At 35.1% G+C, this 26300-nt stretch overlaps 1 protein-coding gene and 1 pseudogene across 1 annotated transcript; one reads left to right on the forward strand and one right to left on the reverse strand.

Annotated features, from left to right (window-relative positions):
• Positions 1 to 14306: 14306 nt before the first annotated feature.
• Positions 14307 to 18392, forward strand: LOC138308179 (uncharacterized; annotated as a pseudogene).
• Positions 18393 to 21582: 3190 nt separating this feature from the next.
• LOC138306849 (thialysine N-epsilon-acetyltransferase-like) lies at positions 21583 to 26128 on the reverse strand. The gene is made up of 5 exons (XM_069247351.1): positions 25984 to 26128; positions 23707 to 23758; positions 23439 to 23498; positions 22868 to 23019; positions 21583 to 22006 (listed from the first exon to the last, which is right to left on the reverse strand). Exons 1-5 carry the CDS (start codon positions 26047 to 26049, stop codon positions 21827 to 21829), a joined length of 510 nt encoding a protein of 169 aa, XP_069103452.1. The 5' UTR covers positions 26050 to 26128; the 3' UTR covers positions 21583 to 21826.
• Between the last annotated feature and the right edge of the window lie 172 nt (positions 26129 to 26300).

The following is a 26300-nucleotide window of genomic DNA, read 5'->3' on the forward strand; positions in this document are numbered from 1 at the left end:
ATCAGCGGATTATTTGATTTCTTCCAAAATGTGAAGTTCTGTAAAGGAATTGATAAGCAGAGAAGTATCCCAAGATCATCTGTTACAGAAACAGTTACCAACTTGTTAGGTGATGAAAAAGAAAAAGTAACACGCGTCGCCGCGTGCAAACTTTTTGTTAACTGGAACACAAAACACAACTCCTGTGAAAGCTGTCAACAAAAAGAGTGTCAGAAAAGAAAGCTGTTAGAGCCGTCACCTCAGCCCACTAAACCCAGTACATCATCGAACAAGGATAACATTACAGAGGTTAAATCTGATGTTTCTGGCAAAGAAAATGAGGTACCAGTTATCCTTGATCAAAAGGAGCATGATTACATGTCTCAAATCCTTGACAACCTGCTCAGTGCTGATGTTCCAAAGAATTTCAAGCTACTACTGGAGTCTCAGTCAAGAAACTGTAAGAAGGGATTGGATGTTCACCAAAGGCGTTGGGATCCAGAAGTTATAAGTATTTGTCTCAGTCTCTACTCAACCTCCCCCCAGACCTACAACCATCTGTTGCAAAGTAAGATGTTAGTTCTCCCATCAAAAAGACTTTTGCAGTATTACAAAAACTCCATAAAACAGACACCAGGCCTGAATGCTGACAATCTGAAATGGATGCAAAAAGAATCAGAGAGACAAGGAGTGAAAGACTTTGGAAAACGAGGAGGGCTAATAGTGGATGAAATGGCCATTCAAGATGATTTGGTTGTTACTAAGCAAGGAAATGCATGGTCAATAGTAGGTGGAGTTGACATGGGAAAACTGAATAATGATATAGATATCATTACTGAAAGGCAGCATAAGGTAAAGTTAGCTACCCACGCTCTGCAATACGTTTTCCATGGATTTAGTGGTTTCAGATGGCCAGTAGCATATTATGGAGCTAATCCTGCTACAACTCATCAACTTTACAACACATTTTGGGAATGCGTAGACAAGCTTGATGACTATGGCTTTACAGTTGAGTATGTTATGCTGGATGGTGCTACAACAAACAAAGCATTCATGTCTATGCTATTTCAAGGACCACCAAGGGAAGTTAATTTTCAATTCCCCGATATTTACTACAGACAGCACATGATGTGTGCTATCCAAGACATTATGCATGTCCTGAAAAAAATCAGAAATAACATTGAGTCTAGCACTACTGAGCACAAGACAGTGGGAGGAAGATATCTAGTGTTGAATGACAAGGCAATTGTTTGGGATCATTGGGTGGAATGTTTCAGATTCAACACTCAAGGTGGATTCAGAGTACACCGGAAACTAACAGAGGAACACATTTCTCTAACGCCTGCATCAAAAATGAGGAACAAGCTTGCTGTTGATGTTCTCAGTAAAGATATGCTCTTCCTCATGAAGACATACCAGTCCACTCTTACAAATCCTGAGAAGCTGTCATCCTCCATTGATCTCCTGGAAAATACTTCAATTCTTGTAAGCATCTTTTGCGATTCCAACAGACCAGTGTCCAGTTCTGGAGACAGTAGGCTAAAACAACTCAGGGCTGTCGTAGATTTCTTCAATACCTGGGAGGAACAAGTGTATGAGTCCACAATATATATCAAAAGAAAGAACCTCATCACACAGGAGACCAGAGATGATATAAATTCCTCAATTACTGGTTTCATTTCACTGTGTGAGCTAAACCTAAAGGATGGAATGTCCAGTATCAATCCAGGATTTTTAAACTCTGACATTGTTGAGAATTTATTTTGCCAACAACGAGGAGTCAAAAATGGGCTAAACACCAACCCAACACTCGCACAATATGGACCCTCAAATACAGCCATAACACTGGGACAATCAACTGTGTCTTCTAAATGCAATTCTGGAAATAGGGCCATGTAATTCAAAGCAACAACACCATGTCCGCTGAATCCAGGTCAAAATAAGAGAAGAAAGCTGAATCAAATCAGAGTTTAAAGCATAACCACTGATACAAGTAATAGCTAGGACTTCTAGTTCTAATATGGAGGATGGGACTTCTAGTTAAGACAATAGAATTATTTGAAGTCCAATTACAGACATTGTCTGTGGTACCACTTATTCACAGAAACAAGTGGATTCTTGCCAACCTAGGACACTGGGGCTTCTTGCCTAAGTTGAAAATTGGGACACTGGGGCTTCTTGCCTAAGTATAAGATTGGGACACTGGGGCTTCTTGCCTAAGTAGAAGATTGGGACACTGGGGCTTCTTGCCTAAGTAGAAGACTGGGACACTGGGGCTTCTTGCATAAGTAGAAGATTGGGACACTGGGGCTTCTTGCCTAAATAGAAGACTGGGACACTGGGGCTTCTTGCCTAAATAGAAGACTGGGACACTCTTCTTGCCTAAGTAGAAGATTGGGACACTGGGGCTTCTTGCCTAAGTAGAAGATTGGGACACTGGGGCTTTTTGCCTAAGTAGAAGATTGGGACACTGGGGCTTCTTGCCTAAGTAGAAGATTGGGACACTGGGGCTTCTTGCCTAAGTAGAAGATTGGGACACTGGGGCTTCTTGCCTAAGTAGAAGATTGGGACACTGGGGCTTCTTGCCTAAGTAGAAGATTGGGACACTGGGGCTTCTTGCCTAAGTAGAAGATTGGGACACTGGGGCTTCTTGCCTAAATAGAAGACTGGGACACTGGGGCTTCTTGCCTAAGTAGAAGATTGGGACACTGGGGTTTCTTGCCTAAGTAGAAGATTGGGACACTGGGGCTTCTTGCCTAAGTAGAAGATTGGGACACTGGGGCTTCTTGCCTAAGTAGAAGATTGGGACTTCTAGTCCCAACTATTATTAAGGAAATACAGTGAGGCTTCTTATATGCCGAGGAGACTGGGACATCTTGTCCCAATGAAAGAGAAATCGAATGTGGCTTCAAGTCCCAATGGAGGAAAAAGTGACTGGGACTTCTTGTCCACTGTGAAGACTGGGACTTCTAGTCCCAAATAAGGTAACTGGAGCTTTTAGTAATTTATCAAATGCTGATAAATCCACAAGAACTTGATGTTCTGTCAATAATATACAGCATAAATATATTTTATGCTATATACAATTTTATTATTGACAGAATGTCAAGCTCCTGTGATAAATCACACTTCTTTAATCATTTAGGATATAGAAAAATGATCATATTCTAGTAAATAGATACAAGGACAAAACAAATTTCTGCTCTTTTTTTAGCACTCCTTCCAATTGACATAAACTTCAGCTTGATGAAGGTGGTCAGTACAATATAGATGTAGATATATGCTATAGTTAAACTTTAAACTGGTACATGCGTTTTCTTGGCAGAGCGACTGAAGAGTGATAATAATTTATATATATAAGCTGAATGTTGTTAATTTCATTAAAGATGAAACCATTTAACAAATGGAAGTCAAAGCTGTATCCCTATTATGGACGTTTTATACACTTTATAAGTATTTACATTTATATTGCATTATTGAGTTTATAAACTTCATGGAAATTCTCCATTGCTTTGGTTTACCGCCATTATTAACCAAATGTGCAGACACAGTAGCTACCGACTCTACAAAGGAATCGGCTGATTTATCTAATATGACATCATATTTCAAATACTTACTTCAACAAATATGTTTTACCAGTACCACATTGTCCTGTGATAATCACATTATGACCGTCAGCGACGGCGCGGAATGCTGACAGTTGGTCCCTGTTCATCGCTGTTGTGTCAGTCAGTGTTTACATTCTCCACAACGTGTTGACCTACTTGATCATTCTGTGCGGAACAGCGGAAGTGTGACGTCAGCGCATGGATTCGGGAACGAAGTGAAGTTGGCGGTGAAATCAGCTAACTTTCAAAATGACTTTGGATTACACGTAATTATATGCGGTTGTGAAAAGGTTAGTGTTGATATATGTGAAGAATAACATCTTAATGTAATATCGGCGCGGTGACACATGCAGACATTGCCCAGAACAAATTTTACAGAACTTTTACCGAAGGTGGTGAAAATTTTGGCCAGCGATGCATTTCATTCCTGGTGTTTTTATATAGTATATAGGGGTATTTTTATATATATTTTTACTATATATTATTGACAGAACGTCAAACTCCTGTGCATGAACGTATTCCACTCTTTTTGGCCAGGATTTAGTAACGCGATATGTCTTAAATATGGGATCTTCTATGGGTGTAGTTTAAGAATTTTTGTTTTATACTGCGTGCATTGGCAAGCAAAAGTAAACCTTCAGGACGAGTTTAATAAATTATGTGAAATGAACACAAATTGAAGATACTTTAATCACATTCATTCAAACAAAGTTACGTGTCAAAAACATTTTAATGTTAAAATGAGCTGCAAAAAACAACAACAGGGCAATCATTTTGTCCCACCTTCATAGAACACCGAGGTCACGTCATCGGTCCTGACGTAAATTTTTGTATCTGACATTACGTCTCAACAATATTCCTCTTTTCGCCACAGCAAGGAAAATCGCTCCAGATTATATACCACTAGATAATACTAATAATGCAAAAATACATGGGCAAAGTTCACCGTATACTAGGCCGAAGTGTAATACATGTTTGTGGAACATTTTGTAAGACTTACCGTTAAGATACTTGACGCATCAATAACAAACATATTGTGGACGTATATCCCTATTTGAGGTCCATTCACCTGTATCAGGAAGATTTGTACCTGTAATTGGAACTCAATGCATTATAAACCTAATTAAGAAATAATTTACAGCAATTCCTTTCAGATCCTTTACTCTTACATTTGTTCCTGAGAGGTGACTTGAGGTCTTTTTGGAGCTAGTGCCTGGGCTGGTGTGATCAAGGACGGACGAACATTTTTGATTTGGTAAAGGGATGTAAGCTGTAGTTAATAGTTATAAGGTCACTTTCGTTGCCTTCGTCCTGGTGGGCATTCCTAATCAATACGTCGCTCAGTTAGTAGAGCGGAAAACTAATAAATACTAATAATACTAATAAGTCTCGTCTAAGCAAGGGAAGAGACTACTGTTCACAAAGGGATGATACCCCCTTAATGGATTATGGTCTCACCTTGAATTTCTAAGTGAACACCATCGAAACGGGTCTTTCAACCAGACCATAACGACACCACAACGGTTTCCTTCTATGATTGAAAGGTGTTGATATCAAATTGTACATACCTGCTGGACAGTTGCTTTGGAAAGACGACTCAGGTTAAATCGTAGCAAAGAATCTCTTATTTCGTGGGCCTGTAGATGAAAAAAAAACCAAAAGTGTATCATTTGATGTCGGAAAGCCATAGCAAGTGTCACTATTTGCATTCAAATTTATGTCCAAAAGTACCTTAACTGTCACTGTGCTATCTGACCACTTTGTAAGAATTGTTTTATTACCAATCAGTTATGAAATTAATGTAAAGTTTTAAAAGCAGCTATCCGGATACATAGGATATATTGGTGATAAAACACGATATTTGATATATCATTAATATCATTAAAAACACATTTGATAAGCTACATTTACAGAATTGATACCAAATATGAAATATACAATGCAACGTGGATAAAAGACATAACATACTATTTGAAAAAACTTACATGTAGTTACATTTATAACATCCTCATCAAATGGGCTTAAGATTTGCTTACAAAATTAGATCATGGCCACACACACAATTTAGACAATTCAAATTAGGATTGTTATGGGCTATGTGTTAAAGTGGTGATGAATGTATGTGTGGTGACTGAGAGACCTTCTGTGTGAGGGCGTTTGTGTAGGATGAGGCTGTCCTATGGCCTCCAACCTGACAGTCTTCCATAAAAAGGACAATGAAATATATTTTTGTTCCACCTAAAAGAAGAAAAAAGCTATGATTTGCATCTTGGTTGAAGAATTGCATTTTCTAACATGAATTGTACTGCGCTGACAATAAAGCCGAATGGTTTGAACGTATATTTCGATTAGGGACTACCATTTATTTGTTTGATAAGGTAAGAGCAATCGAAAGTGCTGTTGACACAATTAACAAGAAAGACAGTATCTATAAATATACGCCTACTTTTCATGCAATAGAGATTAAGGAGCTTATTCCGCATTTGCATATTAAAGAATTATCTGCCCTTGCGAATAGTTATGAATTGTGGTGTTACGTGTTTCAGATGGCAACGTTATACTTCTCAAATAAAACGACATGAGCTGCGCTCATAAAATAAGGGGAGGAAACTCTGCAATATGCAGAGACGGAATAAATGTCAGCTTAAGACATAGAAATATAATTCAAATGCACTTTAAAATAAAGTCTTGGACATTGGATAGCATTAACTTGAATTCGATATGTTTGGCAAGGAGACTATATCTGAGAAAATATTTTAATCTACTCCTCACAAGATTGGATTAAACCAGAAATGCTAAAAACTTTTACGTGACCAATGTTTTAAACCAAAACGATTTTGAAACGGTACAACTAATGTGGATACTTAACTCATGTCAGCAATCATGCATCCATACCTTTCATGTATGTTATATACCTTTGAATTCAATTTTTCTCCAATCCAGGTGATATAAAAGTATCCAGCCAAAGAAAATACCAGCATATAAATAAGAACCACCGAATCTTCGGGCATAAGATCCTCACTAGCTAGGCTGTAGACGAGGAAGCAGGTAGTCGGCAGACCAAATCCTAGAGTAACAAGGACAAAAAACTGAATTACGGGGTTAATAGTCTGAACGAGGTCGTTCAGGGTCTGATGTTGTCTTCGATATTGTTCAACCATTTCTTCTGCGTCTTGTGAGATATCATTCGTAATGATAGTGTCTATTCTCCGGGTGATCCGACTGTACTCAGACACCAAAATTGGAACCAGTTCACGATAAAGACCGACATTACTGGAAACACCAAAGGCACATATAGCTGATTTCAGAGAATAGAGAGTGATTGGTATTACTTTCTCTGAAAAGTTATTATATTCAAATTTATATAGTAGAGTTAAGAAAATTGAGTCTTCAGGTAGAATAGCAAATAGGCCAAACATCGAGAAAAAAGTGTACAGAAAAGAGAAGATTTGGGAGCCGATCAACTGAAAGCGTCTTTTTTGGATTGTTCTTGTATCCAAGCAAATACCGTATTGTTCTTCGTACTTGGTCAAGGCAGATAAAATCCTATGGACATATTTAGTCAGAAGATATAACTGACCTATGTAGAAGATAGGTGTTCTCCATATGTAACAGGTTAACACAAATATGGATGCTAGTCGCCCTGAGTAAGAAAATTCAAAATGTTCACTTCTAAAAATCGACGAATATCTCAGCGCATCGGCAAGTGCGACTGTTGCCAAAATTAGACAATAGGCACAATAACACGCGATCTTTATCTTTGAACCAGGTGAATGATCGATAAAGAATCCCGACAATTTCAATATAACGAAAATAGGATGAAATATTCGTTTTGTTAACATGGTCACGCTTTGCTTTCTTTCTGGTTCTGCATCTCCTACTACAGCCACTCGATTAATCTCACATTTTGACATGATCAGACAACAATTAAACCGTCTGAGGTGAATCCTTGTGTTTTGAAACTCAAGATTTTGTATTTTTTCTCCAGACTTAATCAACGATTATATCGCTTATATCCAGTAGTATTGGATTCATGTCTTTCCTCTAAAATATTCATCAAGTTATATGACTGATTCAACAATATGGCATTATACAAAGAATCAGTGTCTGATGTCACTGCTCCATGCGTATATTGTGATTGGCTGATTGACTATCTATTCCTAACGGGCTATTAATCGTGTTTTGAAACCACTCTACTTCTCTATTTTCCTAATGGATAATAAAACCAGGCTGAATTCTGTCAATATGGCCGTTTTTAAATCTTTTACTACCAATTGAACACAAACAAAAAAGTATTAATGAACAAAATCAACTCGCAATATTGCCCCTAAGTGTAAATGTCATTTTATCATCTCTGCAACATTTAATCGTTCTCTTTGTGTTTGAAGAGCGTAGTATTCTCCGGGGATAATGTCAATAAGGACGGTGTCACTTACTTCAAAACCCTATTACAGGTGCGAACCATTATCTTCAAGTGTATTCATTCTGATGATTGATTGGTATGAGGTAAATTCACAATGACGTGATGGCGTTAGGTAACAGAACGTATTTTCGCATTCAAATGCACTTTTGTTTGATATCCATCTAATGTGTAAATAGTATATACAAATCGTGGATTACATTCTTAATAACGCTGTCTAAAATATATCCTGACTTCATATGTCAACTTGAAAATAACTTTTCTTCATATATAGTCAAATGATTAAACTAATCTTTTATAAATATGACAAGCAGATAATAAATCTACCTATATGGAATAGTGTATGACCAGAACGATGCGTTCAGAATAAAGACCGACCAGGTTATTCCACCGTGAATAATGTTATCCTTATATTTGTTAATTACTTTATCCCTCACAACAAACGATAATATGTTCTTTTTTATATTTCTTTTATTTTCAAAAACATTCCATAGCAATGCTATATGACATTATATCAAACAAATAAGATACAGAAAGTGTCATAAACATTCATCCACACTTTCACTATCAATGTTGTTTTTATTCAAATGAAAGAATTGCCTGTTTTTATAAAAGAAATAGAAAAATTGTCAAAATGACAGAAGGAGAAGGAGATGTGCAGGGAGGAGAAAAATATGGAGGGGGAGATTTGAGAATAAGGATGTATAGAGACAAGGCTGGGCAGAATGAGGGGAGAAGAAGGATAGAATGCACTTTTAACTTCTATAACTGATTATATATGTAGTGATTTGCTAAATTGCAAGAAATTAATTATACTATTCAATACATGTACCATGTGTGAAAAAGTTAAAAAAATAACATAGTTGAACATATATACACACATTAAGTAGTACATAAAATGAACAGTGTTAAAGAGTCAAGGTTTAGTCTAAAAGACAAGACTTTCAAGTTTTAACCATTTTTTTCCAATCATTATTAAATTTCTCCAAATAAAAATCACCTTTTCCAAACGTTATATATTTCTGCACAGTATAATAATCTTAAAATGGAAATGACCAATCTCATAGCATTAAGTAAATTTTGTAAGCATTTAGTTTTATAAATGTAGTGTTAGATAAAGAGTAAAATTTCATTATCAATTTTGTTATATATTCCAATATGCTCGAATATTCCAAAAATCATTGTTTCTTTATTGATAGCAAAGGGTATAAAAAATATCAAGTAGTTTTTAAAAATCAGTTAAAAAAATTCTGTACTTCAGTACACTCCCACAAGAGATGGGTAATTGTCTCCCTTTCTGCAAAGCAGAACATATATTGCTGATTATTAGATAAACCTATTTCAAAAAGATAAGCATTTGTTGTCAAAATATGATATGAAATTCTAAATTGTAACAGCTTCAGTTTAGTATAAATAGTGGCCCGAAGAGGAACATAATATGCTTTTTTCCATAAATCTTGGTTATAGTCAAATATTCCCCCTTAACACTTAGTTTGGCCAGTAATGCTAGTTTCATTTTGAATAAGGATTTTATAGAAATCCTGAGATCCACGTGTCTTTTTCAGTATTATTTATAAATTTAAAGGTATTGTTGGAAAAAATAACTCTTTTAATTAGGATAAGAGATGTACTGAGATAACTTTTAATACCCACAATTAATCCATGATATACGAGAAAGTTACATATTCCGCCATGAATGTCACACAAATCCACAAAAGATAAAAAAAAAGTTCCACTAGTGATATCTTTCATTAAGTCTTGTAAACATGTTATTCCTTCATTAAAGATGACACATTTTTTCACTATCAAAAACAGGAACAGACGATTTAGTATTTTTCTTCAGTTACAAAAGTTACTTACTTTACACCATTACCACCATTGAAAAGTTTGAGCTTCTAATTTTACTTCATGTTAGAAATATGAAAAATAATTAATTGCATTCCGAAAAAAATCCGTGTCACTATATCCTATATGGAATGAAGTACTGATTGCGCATGCACAAAAGGCGAAATGAATTAATTTAATTATTTTTGGTGTTTATTAGACATATGTAATGTATATATATACGATTAAACACCAATTATTGTTCAAATTATAAATATCATTTATGCTCTGTCGGCGGTGGAGCATCTTTAATAAATTTTGAGTAAAAAACAGATTTATTTCCAATTTTTATGTTTTCATTATACCATATTGGTGATTTTAAAACAGATATATCAATATTATTTTAAAGATTTCAACCTTAAATTATACCATGATTTAAAAACATCTACCCAGAAAGCATTTTTTTATCCTTTTCATTACAATATTTAAGTAGTCACTGCCACAATTGGCCAAAAAAGAAAACTTACCTTAAAAAAAAAAAAAAAAAAAAAAAAACACACACACGAAAAAAATCATTATAAATAATGTAGTCGCGACCCAGTACCCCACTTTCATCGGTTTTCGACGGCGTAAGACCAAAATAGATTTTTTACACACAATGTCAAACATATTCAATTCAAATCATTAATTAAATGTTTCAGAAGCATGTTAATGATGTTTTTGTGCGATATTTTATAAAGATCATCTACTTTACGAAGCATTGTATCGACAAACACAGTAAGATACAATGTAGCCTACAGTAGGCCTGCTGTTTCTTTTTCTTTTTGTCAAAGTGACGTTTAAATGATAAAAAGTTTCAATCTCAGTCAATCAGAAGCAACGTTACAAACGGCGACGCCATTTTTTATGGGCTGATAAAGTAAATTTTAAGCCAATGAAAATACTCGTAACAAGCAAAATTGAATTATTTTGAATTCAAGCTCTTTCTAGTCTTAAAAACACATGGTTAAAAATTGTGTACGCCCAATATTATTTTGTGTATGGGGATGTTGTGTATGTATGTATGTGTGTGATAAGATTATATGATGTGGTCAAAGGAGACAACTTAACTCTAATTATACGAGTTATGCCTCTAAGTCTAAGATTTGTCGAAAAGGACAATGGACTGGACTTGGAACCAAACAGACGTGTTCTTGTGTTGTGGAGAATCAAGACATGTAGAGCGAGTTCCCGAACCCAACTCAGTTATATGACACAACTGTAACCTATTGTTCCGTTCGGTCGGGTACGAAAAGTCCCTTTGTGTCCAAGTGGAGCATTGCCTCCGGAAATCACTCGGGCACAGTTTTCTATACCTTTTTGTAGGTGTCCAATCATTTTATGCGTATACGTGCCTTTATATATCATTTTTGTCTAAAACAAACATAACGACCCTTCTAAATATCTACCGTACAACTCACAAGATGTCAAATCAACAATTTTAAGACTTGCCGAATAAACTCCGTCCGGAAAGACCTGTATTGTGTATGCGTAAAAATACTGCTGTCTCGCTGTGAATTTGATATTTTATACGGCTTAATTTTATTGCTTTGTAAATTAGAGATATAAAACAAATACTTTAAAATGCATACAAACATTTTCATAATGATTTGTATGATCATTACTTTGCTCCTTCAGCAGTAAAAGCACCAATTGTAGCTCTAAAGACGATACCATTTCTGTCTACAAGTCTGTTGAGCTACAATAATACAGCTAGTTTTACTGTGCGGTATTTTTATTTTTCACATATACATTTGTATCAGTATCAGTACTTTCTGTAAGTTTGATATATAAGATATGACAATATGACAACATCAACACACATTTCCAAGACTTTTAACGGAACTTGTTTTTCTCACTAGGCTCCGCATATTGGCTCATTTAATTGCGATATCTTGTACCGTTGCGCAAGATGGAAAGGAAGATACGTGGATTTCAATATTTAGCTAAATACAATGTGTAATCATTTATTTTATTCGTACGATCGTTCTTTATTTCGTTCATTCATTGTTCTTTTTTTCTTTTGTTCGTTCGCTCGTTATTCATTCATTCGACTTAAAAACGAAGGGAAAGGGTATAGGCAATCGTTTGTTCGATAACATTACTTTAACCTTCACTGGGTGGAAATCCCGTGTTTTGGTCGCTATCAAATCTAGTTTTATCTTTGTTACTATTCCATAAAAATTGAAAAAATGGAGATCAACTGTTTGATAAAGCTTTCATCAGGATTGGGAAAAGAAATAAAAAGGTTATTCAACTGAGAAATTAAAAGTGATTTAATTAGTGTGATTCTGCCAAGGGGTGTTAGATTTCTTTTATCCTAAGCCTTTATTATGCTTTTAGTTTTTCCTAATTTTTATCATTGTTCAATTTCGGAATTCTGTGTAGGTTAAAATGAAATTATTTACCAAGAAGTGTAAATTTATTCCGAAAGAAGTGTATCGTTTTTTAACTTCAAATCCAAATCACCTTTTCAGTTTTTTCATAATGTACGAAGATATGCTCACTGTAAGATAATGATTAACCAGATTACTTAGGTTAATGAAATAAGTATCAACATTTATGTAAGATAATGATTAACCAGATTACTTAGGTTAATGAAATAAGTATCAACATTTATGTAAGATAATGATTAACCAGATTACTTAGGTTAATGAAATAAGTATCAACATTTATGTAAAATAATGATTAACCAGATTACTTAGGTTAATAAAATAAGTATCAACATTTATGTAAAATAATGATTAACCAGATTACTTAGGTTAATGAAATAAGTATCAACATTTATGTAAAATAATGATTAACCAGATTACTTAGGTTAATGAAATAAGTATCAACATTTATGTAAAATAATGATTAACCAGATTACTTAGGTTAATGAAATAAGTATCAACAATTTTGTAAAATAATGATTAACCAGATTACTTAGTTAATGAAATAAGTATCAACATTTATGTAAAATAATGATTAACCAGATTACTTAGGTTTAATGAAATAAGTATCAACATTTATGTAATCACTTAAAAATTTTGTTGTACTTAGGTTAATGAAATAAGGTTATCAACATTTATTTCTGTTGTAAAAAGTAAAATAATGGATTAATTCAACCAATTATGTTAAGGTTAATTATTTTGGTGAAATATGATTCTGCTATCTTTTAAAACAGTTTTATGTGTATTTTAAAGGAATAAACATATCTGTGAACTGTGATTTCATTAACATTCCAGATTACTTACTGTGGTTTAATGATTCACTGCTTTTAAGTATCAACATTTATGTGCAAAGCCAATTGCAATGCTATCCATGAGATATGATTCTTTTTTTGATTTGGTTGATTAACCAGATTACTTAGGTTACAAATGTATCTTTCTTATTTCCTGTGTTGCCTTTTTTTGGTATGCATATTTTTTGTTTTTTTGTGTTTTTTTATTTGGGTAATTAATGCAGATTCTTCTTTATATTAATACTTCAGATGGCACTTACTACAATAATGGAACCAGTTTAGTTTGTTGTCTGTTGATGTTCCTTTTTACGCTAATTGTTCTAAGTGAATCTATTATTGTTTTTTTATTGTTTTTTGTTGTTTTTATGTCTAGAACTTTGTATGATAAATTGCTTTCAATTTGTTTTTTTTAAACTGTATCCCTTTAATGTTACTTTCATAATAAAGTATTATAATGTAAAATAATGATTAACCAGCCATTTTAAAATTATTACCAGAAAGTTCAAATGTGTTTTATGTTATACAGGATACAAGGTGAATCCATTTTTATTTTTATTTGTTAATATAAACATTTATGTGATTTGTTTTGAAGTAATGATGATGCCACAAACCAGATTATCTTAGGTTAATGCTCTAAATAAGTGTGTTTACAGTCAACATTTATGTAAAATAATGATTCTCTTCATTTTTTATTGGGTTTTGTATTTTGTTTTGTAGGTGTATCTTTGTCTTTTTGTGTTATTTGCATTTTGATTTTTTATTTTGTATTCTGTTTTTTTTATTGTGTGGGTTTTTTTTTTTTTGTTGTTTTTGTTGTTTTTACTTTTTTTTCTGTGTTGTATTGTTTTTTTTGTTATTTTTTTATTTGGTATTGACACGCTTGTGTATTTTTTTTTGATGTTTTTATTCGATAATTATTATTTTTAATACTTTATGTTAGTTTTCACCCTACTAGACTTTATGTTATTTGTTAAGATTATGCAGTTCATATTTTGTAGTGTCATAATTATTTTCTATGGTATCTGTAGGACAGGGAATGTGAAAACTAAAATACATGATTTTTTGATTTTATTTTTTTTGGATGTATTTTTGTTTTTGTCAATCAACCTATAGGTGCGTGACACTGACGTTAAAAGACTAAAAATATACAACCAATCATGGTAAGCTGACCCTAGGTAGCCCGTGCTTGACCCCGGTCCTATAAAAAGTCTACCCGAAACATCCCACACGCTTTTTTTGTCAGTCAGGTGCGTGACTGGTAGCTCAACAGGTCGGTACGGCTTGTACGGTACAAAGCTACTATTAGAACGATATGCGGTCTAAGTCTAGGCCGGGTAGGGGTAGGCCGTCGGCCACCAAACAAAGCAGTGTTACTGTTTCGTTAGAGAATTACAGTGATGACAGTTTGTCGTTACACCCTGAAACAGACAACGAGTTGTTTCTGGAAATGCCTCATACCATTTCGGGCGGTCTTACCGCGGAAGAGAGAGTGCTCGTAAACGAGAGTTCGGGCGAGATTTCGGTTCAACATGGCGGTGACAGTACAAACACCGGTGAGTTTGGCTTTCCCGAGGGCGCGGCCCGGGGTGTAAAGAGGCCTTCTTCTGCCGCTGGCAGTGAGGAACAAGATAACAGTAGAAAGCAGCAACGTAAGTATCGACAGGATATGGTTGAGGAAAGAGTGAGATATTTGGAAAGTAGGTTAGAAGAGATGAATAGGCGGCCGGTGGCCATGGCTCCACGTGCAGTACAACCGAACGTTATTGACACAGAATGTTTTGATAATGCTGATTTGGATTGGGAGGACCCGTTGGGTTTAAAAACTCCAAGTATTGAGGCCGAGGATGACGGTTATTCAGCAATGTTGCCGGTGTTACCGGATAAAAATGACGACAATTTGTGTGTCATGTCAGAGTACTTCGAAGACGAGACGTTCGGCGAGGGTCTCAATGCTCAGGTGGCACAACTCGTGAATTCAGCTTGTTCGAAAGCTGCTATTAACATATCTAAAACAATGGATAAATATAAAGTACCTGAGAACTGTGTCAATGTGAGAGTGCCGAAGGTGAATAAGGAAATTTGAGTTAAGCTGGGGAGGCCCATGCAGGCACGCGATTACGAATTTAAAGAAGCACAACGCATGCTAGGTTTGGGTATGGTGCCCTTGATGAAACTGACACAGGCTTTAATGAAGTTTCCTCAGTTCGCTGATACACTGAGGCCTTTGTGTGTGGATTCGTTATTGTTGTGCGGAAATGCTTTTCAAAAAATTTCAACCGAGAGGAGGTTTCTGTTGAGACAGGCTTTACCGAAAGCTTTTCACTCTCTTTGCTCAAAGGACGTCCCGGTTACTGAATGGTTGTTTGGGGATGAGTTAACGAGAAAAGTTAAGGACATATCTGAGGCCAATAAGGTGTTTAATGCCTTTAATAACTCTTATGATAACAGGTCAAACAAGTCTTGGCGAGGAAGGGGCCGAGGTGCACAGAACTTCCAGTACAGAGGTCAGAGTGGCCATTTTTTACGCCCACGGGGCAGGGGGTACAGCAGGCGGCCAGGTCGGGGCCAGCACTTCCAAGGCCATCGCCCCAGTGCTCCACAAGGCAACAACAGCAGCCAGACTGCGAAACAGGAGTAGAGGTAAGTCAAAATTGCCCCTCTGGTAGATTAAAATTTCACCTTTCTTACTGGCAGTCTATCACTGATGATGAGTGGGTCTTAGAAACCATTCAAGGTTTACATATTGAGTTTGAGAGTCAGCCTGTTCAGGTTAGACTACCTGGCCCTATTTCTTTCAACGAGAAAGAATTTGAAATCATAGAGAAGGAAGTGGCGGAGCTTGTATGTAAGGGCGCTATTCGCCACTCGATACACGAAGCTGATGAGTTTATATCAAATTTGTTTTTGGTAAAGAAAAAGAATGGGAAGTTTAGACCAGTGATAAATTTGAAGAAATTAAATGAATTTGTGGTGTATCACCATTTTAAGCAAGAAACCCTGAATGTGGTGTTGGACTCGGTTGAGAAAGGTGATTTCTTTACTTCTATTGACCTCAAAGATGCGTATTTTAGTGTGCCAGTAGACAGTCAATTCAGCAAATTCCTGAAATTTAAATGGAATGGTTCTCTGTATGAGTTCGTAGCTTTGCCTTTTGGTTTGACAAGTGCTCCTAGGGTTTTTACTAAGGTTCTTAAGCCCATTTTTGCTCGGGTTAGAAGTATGGGTATTTCTGCTTTTTACTATATTGACGATTCGCTTGTGAAGGCAGCAGAGAAAATTCTATGTGAGGAGCAGTGTCAGGTTTTAGCAGGAAATTTGGAATCTGCAGGGTTTCAGATTAACAGAGAGAAGTCGTGTTTTGAGGCAAAAACAGAGGTCGTTCATTTAGGATATGTGATAAATTCCATAAATTTCACTGTTTCTCTTACGACAGAGAAGGTACAGAAAATCTCTGACAACTGTACTCGCATTTTGAGTAGTGAGAGTCCATCTCTTAGGGATTTGGCAAGCTTAGTTGGTTATTTTACGTCTTCATTGAGGGCTGTACGCTTGGCTGGGTTGTATTATAGACGATCAGATAATTTTAAGTCGCAGTGTTTGTCAGCAGGAAGTCATATGATGACATAGTCAGGTTACCTGTTGAGGCACGAGAGGAAATTCAGTGGTGGATAGATAATGTGAGATCAATGAATGGTCAAGTTATCAGGCCGGAGGATCCTGCTGTGATTTTAGAAACAGATGCATCATTGTCAGGTTGGGGAGCAAAGTGTGGAGATAAACAAACTAAGGGAGGTTGGTCTCCTTCAGAAAGAAGTTGTCACATTAATGTGTTAGAACTTAAGGCAGTATGGTTGTCTCTGTTATCACTCTGTAGGGAGGTTCGTGATGTACACATTAGGGTGAAGATGGATAATGTTGTGGCTCTGTCATACATAAATAAGCCTGGAGGTAGTGTTCTATCCTTGAATGATATTGCTATTAGGATTTGGAGTTGGTGCGAGGAGAGAAATGTTTTCATTTCTGCATGTCATGTCCCTGGGATATTAAATGTGGAGGCTGATTATTTGTCAAGATCTCTACAGACGTCAGGTGAATGGGCTCTAAATGAGTCTATATTCCAGAGAATATGCAGTCATTTCTTTGTTCCAAGCATTGATTTGTTTGCCAGCAGATTGAACTGTAAGGTTGAGAAGTTTGTGTCTTGGTACCCAGACCCATATGCTTGGGCTTCAGATGCCTTCTCATTTTCATGGACAGATCATTTACCATATATTTTTCCTCCTTTCAGCATGGTTACAAGGGTGATTCAGAGAATCAAGCAGGACAGGGTGAGTGCGGCAATTTTAGTCCTACCTTTGTGGAGAAACCAGGTATGGCTACCTATGCTCCTAAGTATTGTTACAACTGCCCCTGCAAGGTTACCAAGATGGCGAACTCTCCTGTCCTCTCCAGAGGGAGACAGTCATCCATTACGCAGCATGAGACTGATCGCATGCTGCGTATCTGGCGATCCTTGCAAAGGCAAGGCCTATCGAAACAGTCTGCCATTATTGTCTCCTCGTCATGGAGATCATCAACAAATAAACAGTATGATCTTGCCTGGGACAACTGGGTGTCTTGGTGTGGTAAACAGCAAGTTAATCCCAATCGTCCCACTGTGTCGCAGGTTATAGGTTTATCTCACACATCTACATAACCTAGGGAAATCCTATAGTGTTTTGAATACACACAGGAGTATGATAGTTCAAACTGTTTCTTTATTGGGCAGTCCACATTTGGTAGGGGTGCCAGTGATATCTAGGTTCATGAAAGGGGTGTTCAACATGCGTCCTCCGAAACCTCGATACGATTCCATGTGGGACGTGGCAGTGTTATTACGATATTTAGAGACCCTTTACCCTTTATCTGGGTTGGACCTTCCTATGTTGACGAAACGGTTAGCATGTTTGTTGGCTTTAACAACAGCACAGAGAGCGCAAACTTTAGTTAGTCTAGATATTTCTTATATGCAGGATTCGGGGAATTCTGTTGTATTCACTGTGCCTACCTTAATGAAAACGTCAAAACCGTCTGCTCCTTTTTATAAGGTGAAAGTAGATAGATTTACTTCAGAGAGGTTATGTGTTGTAACTAACCTGAAAGAATATGTGTGTAGAACAGAGACATTGAGGAAAACGAAAAAACTATTGGTCTCTTTTAAGCTAGGCACTCCTGTTTCTACAGAGACTTATTCTAGATGGGTCAAGGACTTAATGCGTAGAGCAGGAGTCAGCGATAGGTTCAAGCCACATTCTGTTCGAGGTGCTTCTACCTCGGCTGCTGTGGCATCAGGAGTTTCATTACAAACTATATTAAAAACTGCTAATTGGTCTTCTGCAGGTACCTTCAGACGATTTTACTACAGAGAGATAGAGGAAGAAGAGTCCTTTGGAAATTCCGTATTGTCTCTGTCAATTTAATTGTCAATTTAATTGTCATAATAAAATTAGTAACAAGTATTGGAAGTTGGTTGTTTGTTTATTGGATTGTCTTCGTCTTCAATTTCATTTGTTGACTAATCGCTTTGAAGATGCAATTTTAACCCGAACTGCCGTAGGGCGAGAATGGAAGAGAATCCCCCTCTCATCCGAGTATCTCTGATATGATGGATGAGAAGGATTCTCTGTAATGAAGCCCGAAGGCTGGAGGGTTAAAATACCCTCCCACCCACCTCTATCAGTCCTGGATTGTCAACAAATTTTGTCTTTTAAGAAGCGTGTGGGATGTTTCGGGTAGACTTTTTATAGGACCGGGGTCAAGCACGGGCTACCTAGGGTCAGCTACCATGATTGGTTGTATATTTTTAGTCTTTTAACGTCAGTGTCACGCACCTATAGGTTGACATAGTGCAATTTTAACCCTCCAGCCTTCGGGCTTCATTACAGAGAATCCTTCTCATCCATCATATCAGAGATACTCGGATGAGAGGGGGATTAACCAGATTACTTAGGTTAATGAAATAAGTATCAACATTTATGTAAAATAATGATTAACCAGATTACTTAGGTTAATGAAATAAGTATCAACATTTATGTAAAATAATGATTAACCAGATTACTTAGGTTAATGAAATAAGTATCAACATTTATGTAAAATAATGATTAACCAGATTACTTAGGTTAATAAAATAAGTATCAACATTTATGTAAGATAATGATTAACCAGATTACTTAGGTTAATAAAATAAAAATCAACATTTTTTGTAAAATAATGATTAACCAGATTACTTAGGTCAATGAAATAAGTTATCAACATTTTATGTAAAATAATGATTAACCAGATTACTTAGGTTAATAAAATAAGTATCAACATTTTTGTAAAATAATGATTAACCAGATTACTTAGGTCAATGAAATAAGTATCAACATTTATGTAAAATAATGATTAACCAGATTACTTAGGTCAATGAAATAAGTATCAACATTTATGTAAAATAATGATTAACCAGATTACTTAGGTTAATAAAATAAGTATCAACATTTATGTAAAATAATAATTAACCAGATTACTTAGGTTAATAAAATAAGTATCAACATTTATGTAAAATAATGATTAACCAGATTACTTAGGTTAATAAAATAAGTATCAACATTTATGTAAAATAATGATTAACCAGATTACTTAGGTTAATAAAATAAGTATCAACATTTATGTAAAATAATGATTAACCAGATTACTTAGGTTAATGAAATAAGTATCAACATTTATGTAAAATAATGATTAACCAGATTACTTAGGTTAATGAAATAAGTATCAACATTTTTGTAAAATAATGATTAACCAGATTACTTAGGTTAATAAAATAAGTATCAACATTTATGTAAAATAATGATTAACCAGATTACTTAGGTTAATGAAATAAGTATCAACATTTATGTAAAATAATGATTAACCAGATTACTTAGGTTAATAAAATAAGTATCAACATTTATGTAAAATAATGATTAACCAGATTACTTAGGTTAATAAAATAAGTATCAACATTTATTTGGTACCTGACTCCGTAGCCTATGGTCACAACATATGCAATGATGACGTCAGAAATAGAGTGTGTATTATCAAACGTGTGGCGGAAAGTTCACCCTGATAATAAATTTTGCGTTTTGTGCGTTTAGTTAGTTTAACGTCTAATTAACGGCCAGGATCATGTAAAGATCATGTTTGTTAATTAAGGAAAGTTGGAGTATCCAAAGAAACCCCACCAACCAAGTCTGTAATTGGCAACTGCCCCACTTGGGACCTAGGGGTGTAGTGTTCGTCGAGACATTACAACAACTTGGTTACTGACGTCTTCACTTTTAGAGTAAACTGCCATCACCGTCAATGTAAATATGTATATGATGTAATCATTTTCTGCGGTAACGTCATGATTCATGTGAAGGTTTCAATACTCTATATTCACTATTTGTGTAAATGTGAACACGCAGCCATAATCTATTTTCGTTGAGCTTTTTATCGTGGATTGGCACTTAAATTGTAGAGAATTAAAATCGAAAAACTCCACAACACATAATGACGTGGTCGTATACTAATGCTCGCGGGGATGTAAATTCGTTGACTAATTTAGTAAGAACCGAAAATGAAACCCACACGAGAGAAAAAGGTTTCACAGTATTGTAAAGTTTCGACACAGGGTATTCTACAATGATACTCTCCTACACTTTCTTATGCATGCCACGATGTTCATGGCTCCTTAGCGTTAGATATCTCATAATGACAAACAATAATCTATATAATTTTGAACTATTGAAGTCAAAGACATACTGATATTTCTAAAAACCAGTTAAATAAGTCTTAATGCCGGGTAAACATCAACGGAAATATGTGAAGATGGGCGGAATTCCGATTGCGATGATCATTAGGTCAAATTTCAGCACGCGCGTGAAGCTCAAGCTCGAGTTCGAATGTCATATTGATTGTCCAATTGGACTGCACGGGTTAATTTTCAATTTTTATTTGCATATGTCGTTTTTCAACTTCCGGTTTATCACGCGAATATTTACAGGCTGCCTTGCCCTGGTAATACAGAGAAGTCTTACCCTCATCGGAAGTGCAGATATCTCTGTCCGAGGGGAGAGAAACAACTGTCTCTTCCTGAGGAAAGTCTCTATATAAGAAAGTAGAAAAACATTTTCTAGCTAAATTGTCCTTATGAGATTACAATGAAATGAGCTCGTTATGTCTATTGCAAATGAGTTTACACCTATATTTTCTAATTTATAAATGCAGCAACACTTTGAAGTTATCTTAATTTTAAAGAACATAACACTATTATATAATAAAACTGGGTATAAGTCTCCATTCCATATAACAATATATTTCATTTGATAGGTTATAAAAGCACTTCTGGTTGTAGTTCAGCATTACTCAGGTAGCTACATTTCAGATCAATGCTCTCGTGTTGCCTAGCATCCCGGTTAAATAGGCTAACTGTTATAGATTTAGGTCATCGAATATGTCTTTAACGACAGATCAGCATAAACAATACTCATCATTTGAAAAATAAATGATGGTTTATTATGAATAGATACGTATGATTTAATTAACACAAAAATTGAATAATATATATATATATTTGGTACATGTTGTGCAATCAGTATTTAATTGTAACTGACGAAAAATACTTATTCGTCTAAAAGCATTTGTCAGGGGTGTAGGATTTTTTAAATGCATTATTTTATTCTAATCCTTAAATCATAGTTTTATGTCAGGGTTAGACACTTCTTCAAGTTTTGATGTCGGTATCCTGAATGCATGCACGTTGAATGTCTCTGAGAAATCATATGCCCCTTTGCTTTTATAAAATTCCTGTGCACTGGTGTTCCAATTGTGAACAAGCTGCTCCATGTATGAACAGCCACTTGCTACGACATCCTGAAGAAAAAATAATGACATATTTTAATAGAATATGTGATGAAAAGAAATTGTGTGATATATGTTAAAAAATAGATTTAAATGAACTGGTTGATATGGACACCTTGCATTAGTACTATGCTCTGTACTTAATGCATATGTTTACTTTTGTCGTATACAAAAATAAATCAAATGATTTTTTTTTCGATTAATCATGTGATTGTATGTGTGATTTTACTTTTAGATAATCAGCTGATTTATTTCTTTCTTTTTCATTTTAAACTTATTAATAGCGGTTTATGGGGGTTTGAAAGTCCTTCTCCGGTCGAAAACGATGTTAGAAAATAAAAGTCTTGAAACTTGCTGCTGCGAGAAGAGGATTTTTGGTTAACGAGTTAATATGAAATGTTGACTACAGCTTGGTGTAGATACCTGTAGCTAACTGTTATGGTTTATCTATTATTTTATATCTCAATTAGGGCAAAACATTTAGTCATTGGGATTGTGTTATTCCGTCTTTGCATATTACAGAGTTAGCTCCCTTGTGGGTAGGTATCGATTGTTACGTCATTATTTTGTGAGCGCAATTTACGTCGTTTTCTACAAAAAGTGTGACATTACGCTCGCAAAGACATGACGTCACAATCAATACCTACCCGCAAGGGCAGATAACTCTGTAATATGCAAATACAGAATAAATGTATTGGTTTGTCTCCGAAAATTTATTTCCTTGGCACCCAGTCTATAATGATTTTCATTCCATGTGAGATACAAACCTACTGCAGCCTCCAAAACAAAAAAACTGTACTTGTCATCTCACTTTCACAGACGGGGGATATTATAGTTGTTCAAAAAATAAGAAAGTAAAAATGTTTTCCTCGCCTTTGCCACTGTTGTATATAGAGCCGATCCTATGCCTTTGTTTCTGTGTTCTGGGACCACGTACATACTATCGAGGATAGCTACTTTTCCCTCCCATCCATCAAATCTATACACATACAGAGCAAAGCCTAGCAATGGCTTGGAGCTGGAACCTATAAAACAAGAGATGTGAATGGCAAGATTACCTGAATGTGGTACATTCAAAGAAAACAAATATAAATGAAACGAAACATTTCTTTCACAATTGCAAACCGTGAACATTAATAAGATAAATGAAATTATGATGAACAAAATGTTACAAATTCCACATCAAAGTGTAAAAATTCCTCAATGGTTTAATGTAAATAATGAACGTGAAAGAGTGTTGACTTTTTACGGATCATATACCAATTAAATTGTAAAAGAGAACTTGTCAGCTTCCTAATTTGTTCGCCTTTGCCAACACCTTGTATACGTATAGTTACTTGCTGGACACATTCCAGTGTATAACCAATCTCATCTGATTGGTCGCCATGTTTCTGCTGTTGTGTTTGATTATTTTTGATAAGAAAGAAATTTACTCATAACTAACCATCCGTGACCTTGCCTTCTGCTACGACACACTTGTACGACATCTGGTTTTCTTTGAGCACTGTGTCGAATATAAAAAAATGCAGAGATTCAACATGTAAGCGACACAAATATATGCAGGTTTTATATATAATTAAAAATAATAAATATAATGCAAAGATGTATAAACGTACGTCCCAAAGCAATTTAATTATAAATAACTTCAACGGCTGATACATTTTTTCATGTTACTCCGCATGTACAAGATCGAGATAGCAGAAATGTCTTACATTCAGGCGTGACGGTTATAGTGTTTTTCTCGCCAAGGTGTTCCGCAAGTTCCTAAAACATTAAATAATATGAATGACTTAATTTATTTATATTATTATATAAGTATATGCCCTATTGTGGTACATTTTCGGGGAGAAAAGATGGTTTTAAAAAAAATCTGAACGTGATTATTTATGTTGCATACAAGTTCATGATAACTTACTTTATTATAAAACTATCGACTTTTGTACCGGTGACTATGATGTGATATGAACTAGAAAACAATATATTGACCGAGGTGGAGTTCATGCTGTCTAACACGATTTACTGACACGCTATACTCTTTTTTGAAGTGTACATAACGCATCATAAACCAATCATACATGCAAAAGTTTGTAAGGCTGCAAAATCTATATTTGTTGGTATTCTTATACTATTGCTGATGTTATGTCATTAAGTACACATACTTTGAAACCTGAAAATCATGCGTACAAATACCAAATATATAAGTAAGTCGTTTCAACTACAGTACTGGTATTTTAGTTAGAATTTTTACCATACTTGCCGTTCCATTACTATTGTAAGTACTGTGAATAACAATATAGAATCCCAAACTGCAGAAAATTAAACTAACAATGTTTCTTTATACAGATACCAAACATCAATTTAGCTGAAAAGTGTGTTGAAATAATTTGAAAACATCATTCTAGGCGATCAATAAAATACGCGATATATATCCGAAATAAAAAAAAAGAGAAAAAACATCTGTTTGGCTCTTTCAGATGCCAACACACTAAAATTCAAGCTGTAGCCGAAATGGACAAAGCACAAAATAAACAAATTTTATTTCACGCATTGTACAATATTTTGTGCACAATGGAAATGAACTCATTGTCGCAAGATCAGTCAATCGGTATTGTTATTATATGTGTTGATAAGCTTTTCACGCATGACTAGTTCACTGTAACAGATGGCTTGGATATTAAGATTACTTCATTCAAAGTTTACATTTCCATTGTATCCGACTGCGCTCTTTTGCTTGGCAACATTTTTATGATCCGCAAACTTATCTGGTGAAATACATGGATCTTCTAGACACGTTATGGCCACACAGTCCGAGATGTTATGTCGGCCTGTTGTCCTATTAAAGAACAATCTTCTTCGTGACAGCGTAACCAGTGTTATGAACATATTCTATAATTGTGTATGTTCGTTGCCAATTTGGTTCATACTAACGTATACGCATTCAAAATGAAGATCAATCCTTATATAAAGAACAATAGTGACTATCACTAGCATAAACGTACGTTAAAGATGCTCCATCGCCGACAGAGCATAAATAATATTCATCACTTGAACAATAATTGGTGTTTAATCATGTATATATATGCCTAATTAACACAAAAATAACATAAAATAATTTAATTCGCCTTTGGTGCATGCGCAATCATTACTTCATTCCATATAGGATATAGTGCAACGGATTTTTTTCGGAATGCAATTGATTATTTTTCATATTTTTAACTTGAAGTAAAATTAGAAGGTCAAACTTTTCAATGGTGGCAATGGTGTAAAGTAAGTAACTAAAGAAAAATACGAAATCGTCTGCTCCTGTTTTTGATAGAGAACAAATACCATTTTTCAGTGGTGGAGCATCTTTAATGAATTGCCAATGACAGCTCCATATTAATGTCACTGTCTACACTCACCGTGATATTAGGTAGATACTTTAAAAGGCATATAGGCCTGAATTAAACACAAATGTATGACCCATATTTGAATCATCTAAGCATAATATTCATTATACATGCTACAACTGTTGTACATCTTGATGGTCTCTTATTTTCACAAATTTCACAATAAATCATGAGTAGTACACGTATGACTATGAAAGTTATTGATATGTTATGATATATATATATGTTAATTTGATATTTTGGTGGTTGGGGAGCGTTTTGTATAACTTAATTACGGATGTATACAACATATTCTTATGCAACATAACATATTCTTGTAAAACACAGAATTTTCTAGACTGACATATGTTTCAGGATTTATGAATACGCTGATGTATTCTCAACAAAATTCATCAGTTATTTAAGGGGAAATCGATAATATTGGAATTTAAAATTTAAATCTTTACAATCAGTGTAGCAGGTGTGTTGAAAGCCTTGAGATCCCTTCGAACCCGTTGGGTATAGCCAGCGAATATGAAACATGGCTATAGCATTAACGACACTAATGCTCATATTGTAACTGATTGCTTACATTAAGCGAAAAAAATGATATCTACCTACCTTGGTCATCACAAATATTTTATCAACATCTTCTTCTCGTGCATTTCTGATGTGAATGTCCGCCATGATCTATCGTTATACAAAAATGTATGCTCATACTATGTGTAGTCACGTGTTCTGTTTATTTCTAAATATCGATCGTCTATATTAAGTAGATATGTAATTTACTAATGAGATTATACTTATTTTCGCGCACAAACTGCATCATTAAACACATTCGGAAACATCTGGGTCATCATAGATTATAAATTGCCATACAAAGCATCTACAAAATCAATCAAATGTGTTCCTACCTGCTTGATTTCTGTCTAAACAGC

Source organism: Argopecten irradians, chromosome 14, assembly GCF_041381155.1.
Source record: "Argopecten irradians isolate NY chromosome 14, Ai_NY, whole genome shotgun sequence".
NCBI lineage: Eukaryota > Metazoa > Mollusca > Bivalvia > Pectinida > Pectinidae > Argopecten > Argopecten irradians.

Excerpts from the sequence above, each read along its gene's own strand:
- LOC138306849 (XM_069247351.1), bottom strand. The coding sequence starts at position 26,049 with ATGGCGGACATTCACATCAGAAATGCACGAGAAGAAGATGTTGATAAA. Across the intron at positions 23,499-23,706 it reads TATAACCGTCACGCCTGAAT|TGCTCAAAGAAAACCAGATG; the intron begins GTAAGACATTTC and ends TATTCGACACAG. Across the intron at positions 22,007-22,867 it reads TATATACAACAGTGGCAAAG|GATGTCGTAGCAAGTGGCTG; the intron begins GCGAGGAAAACA and ends TTTTTTCTTCAG.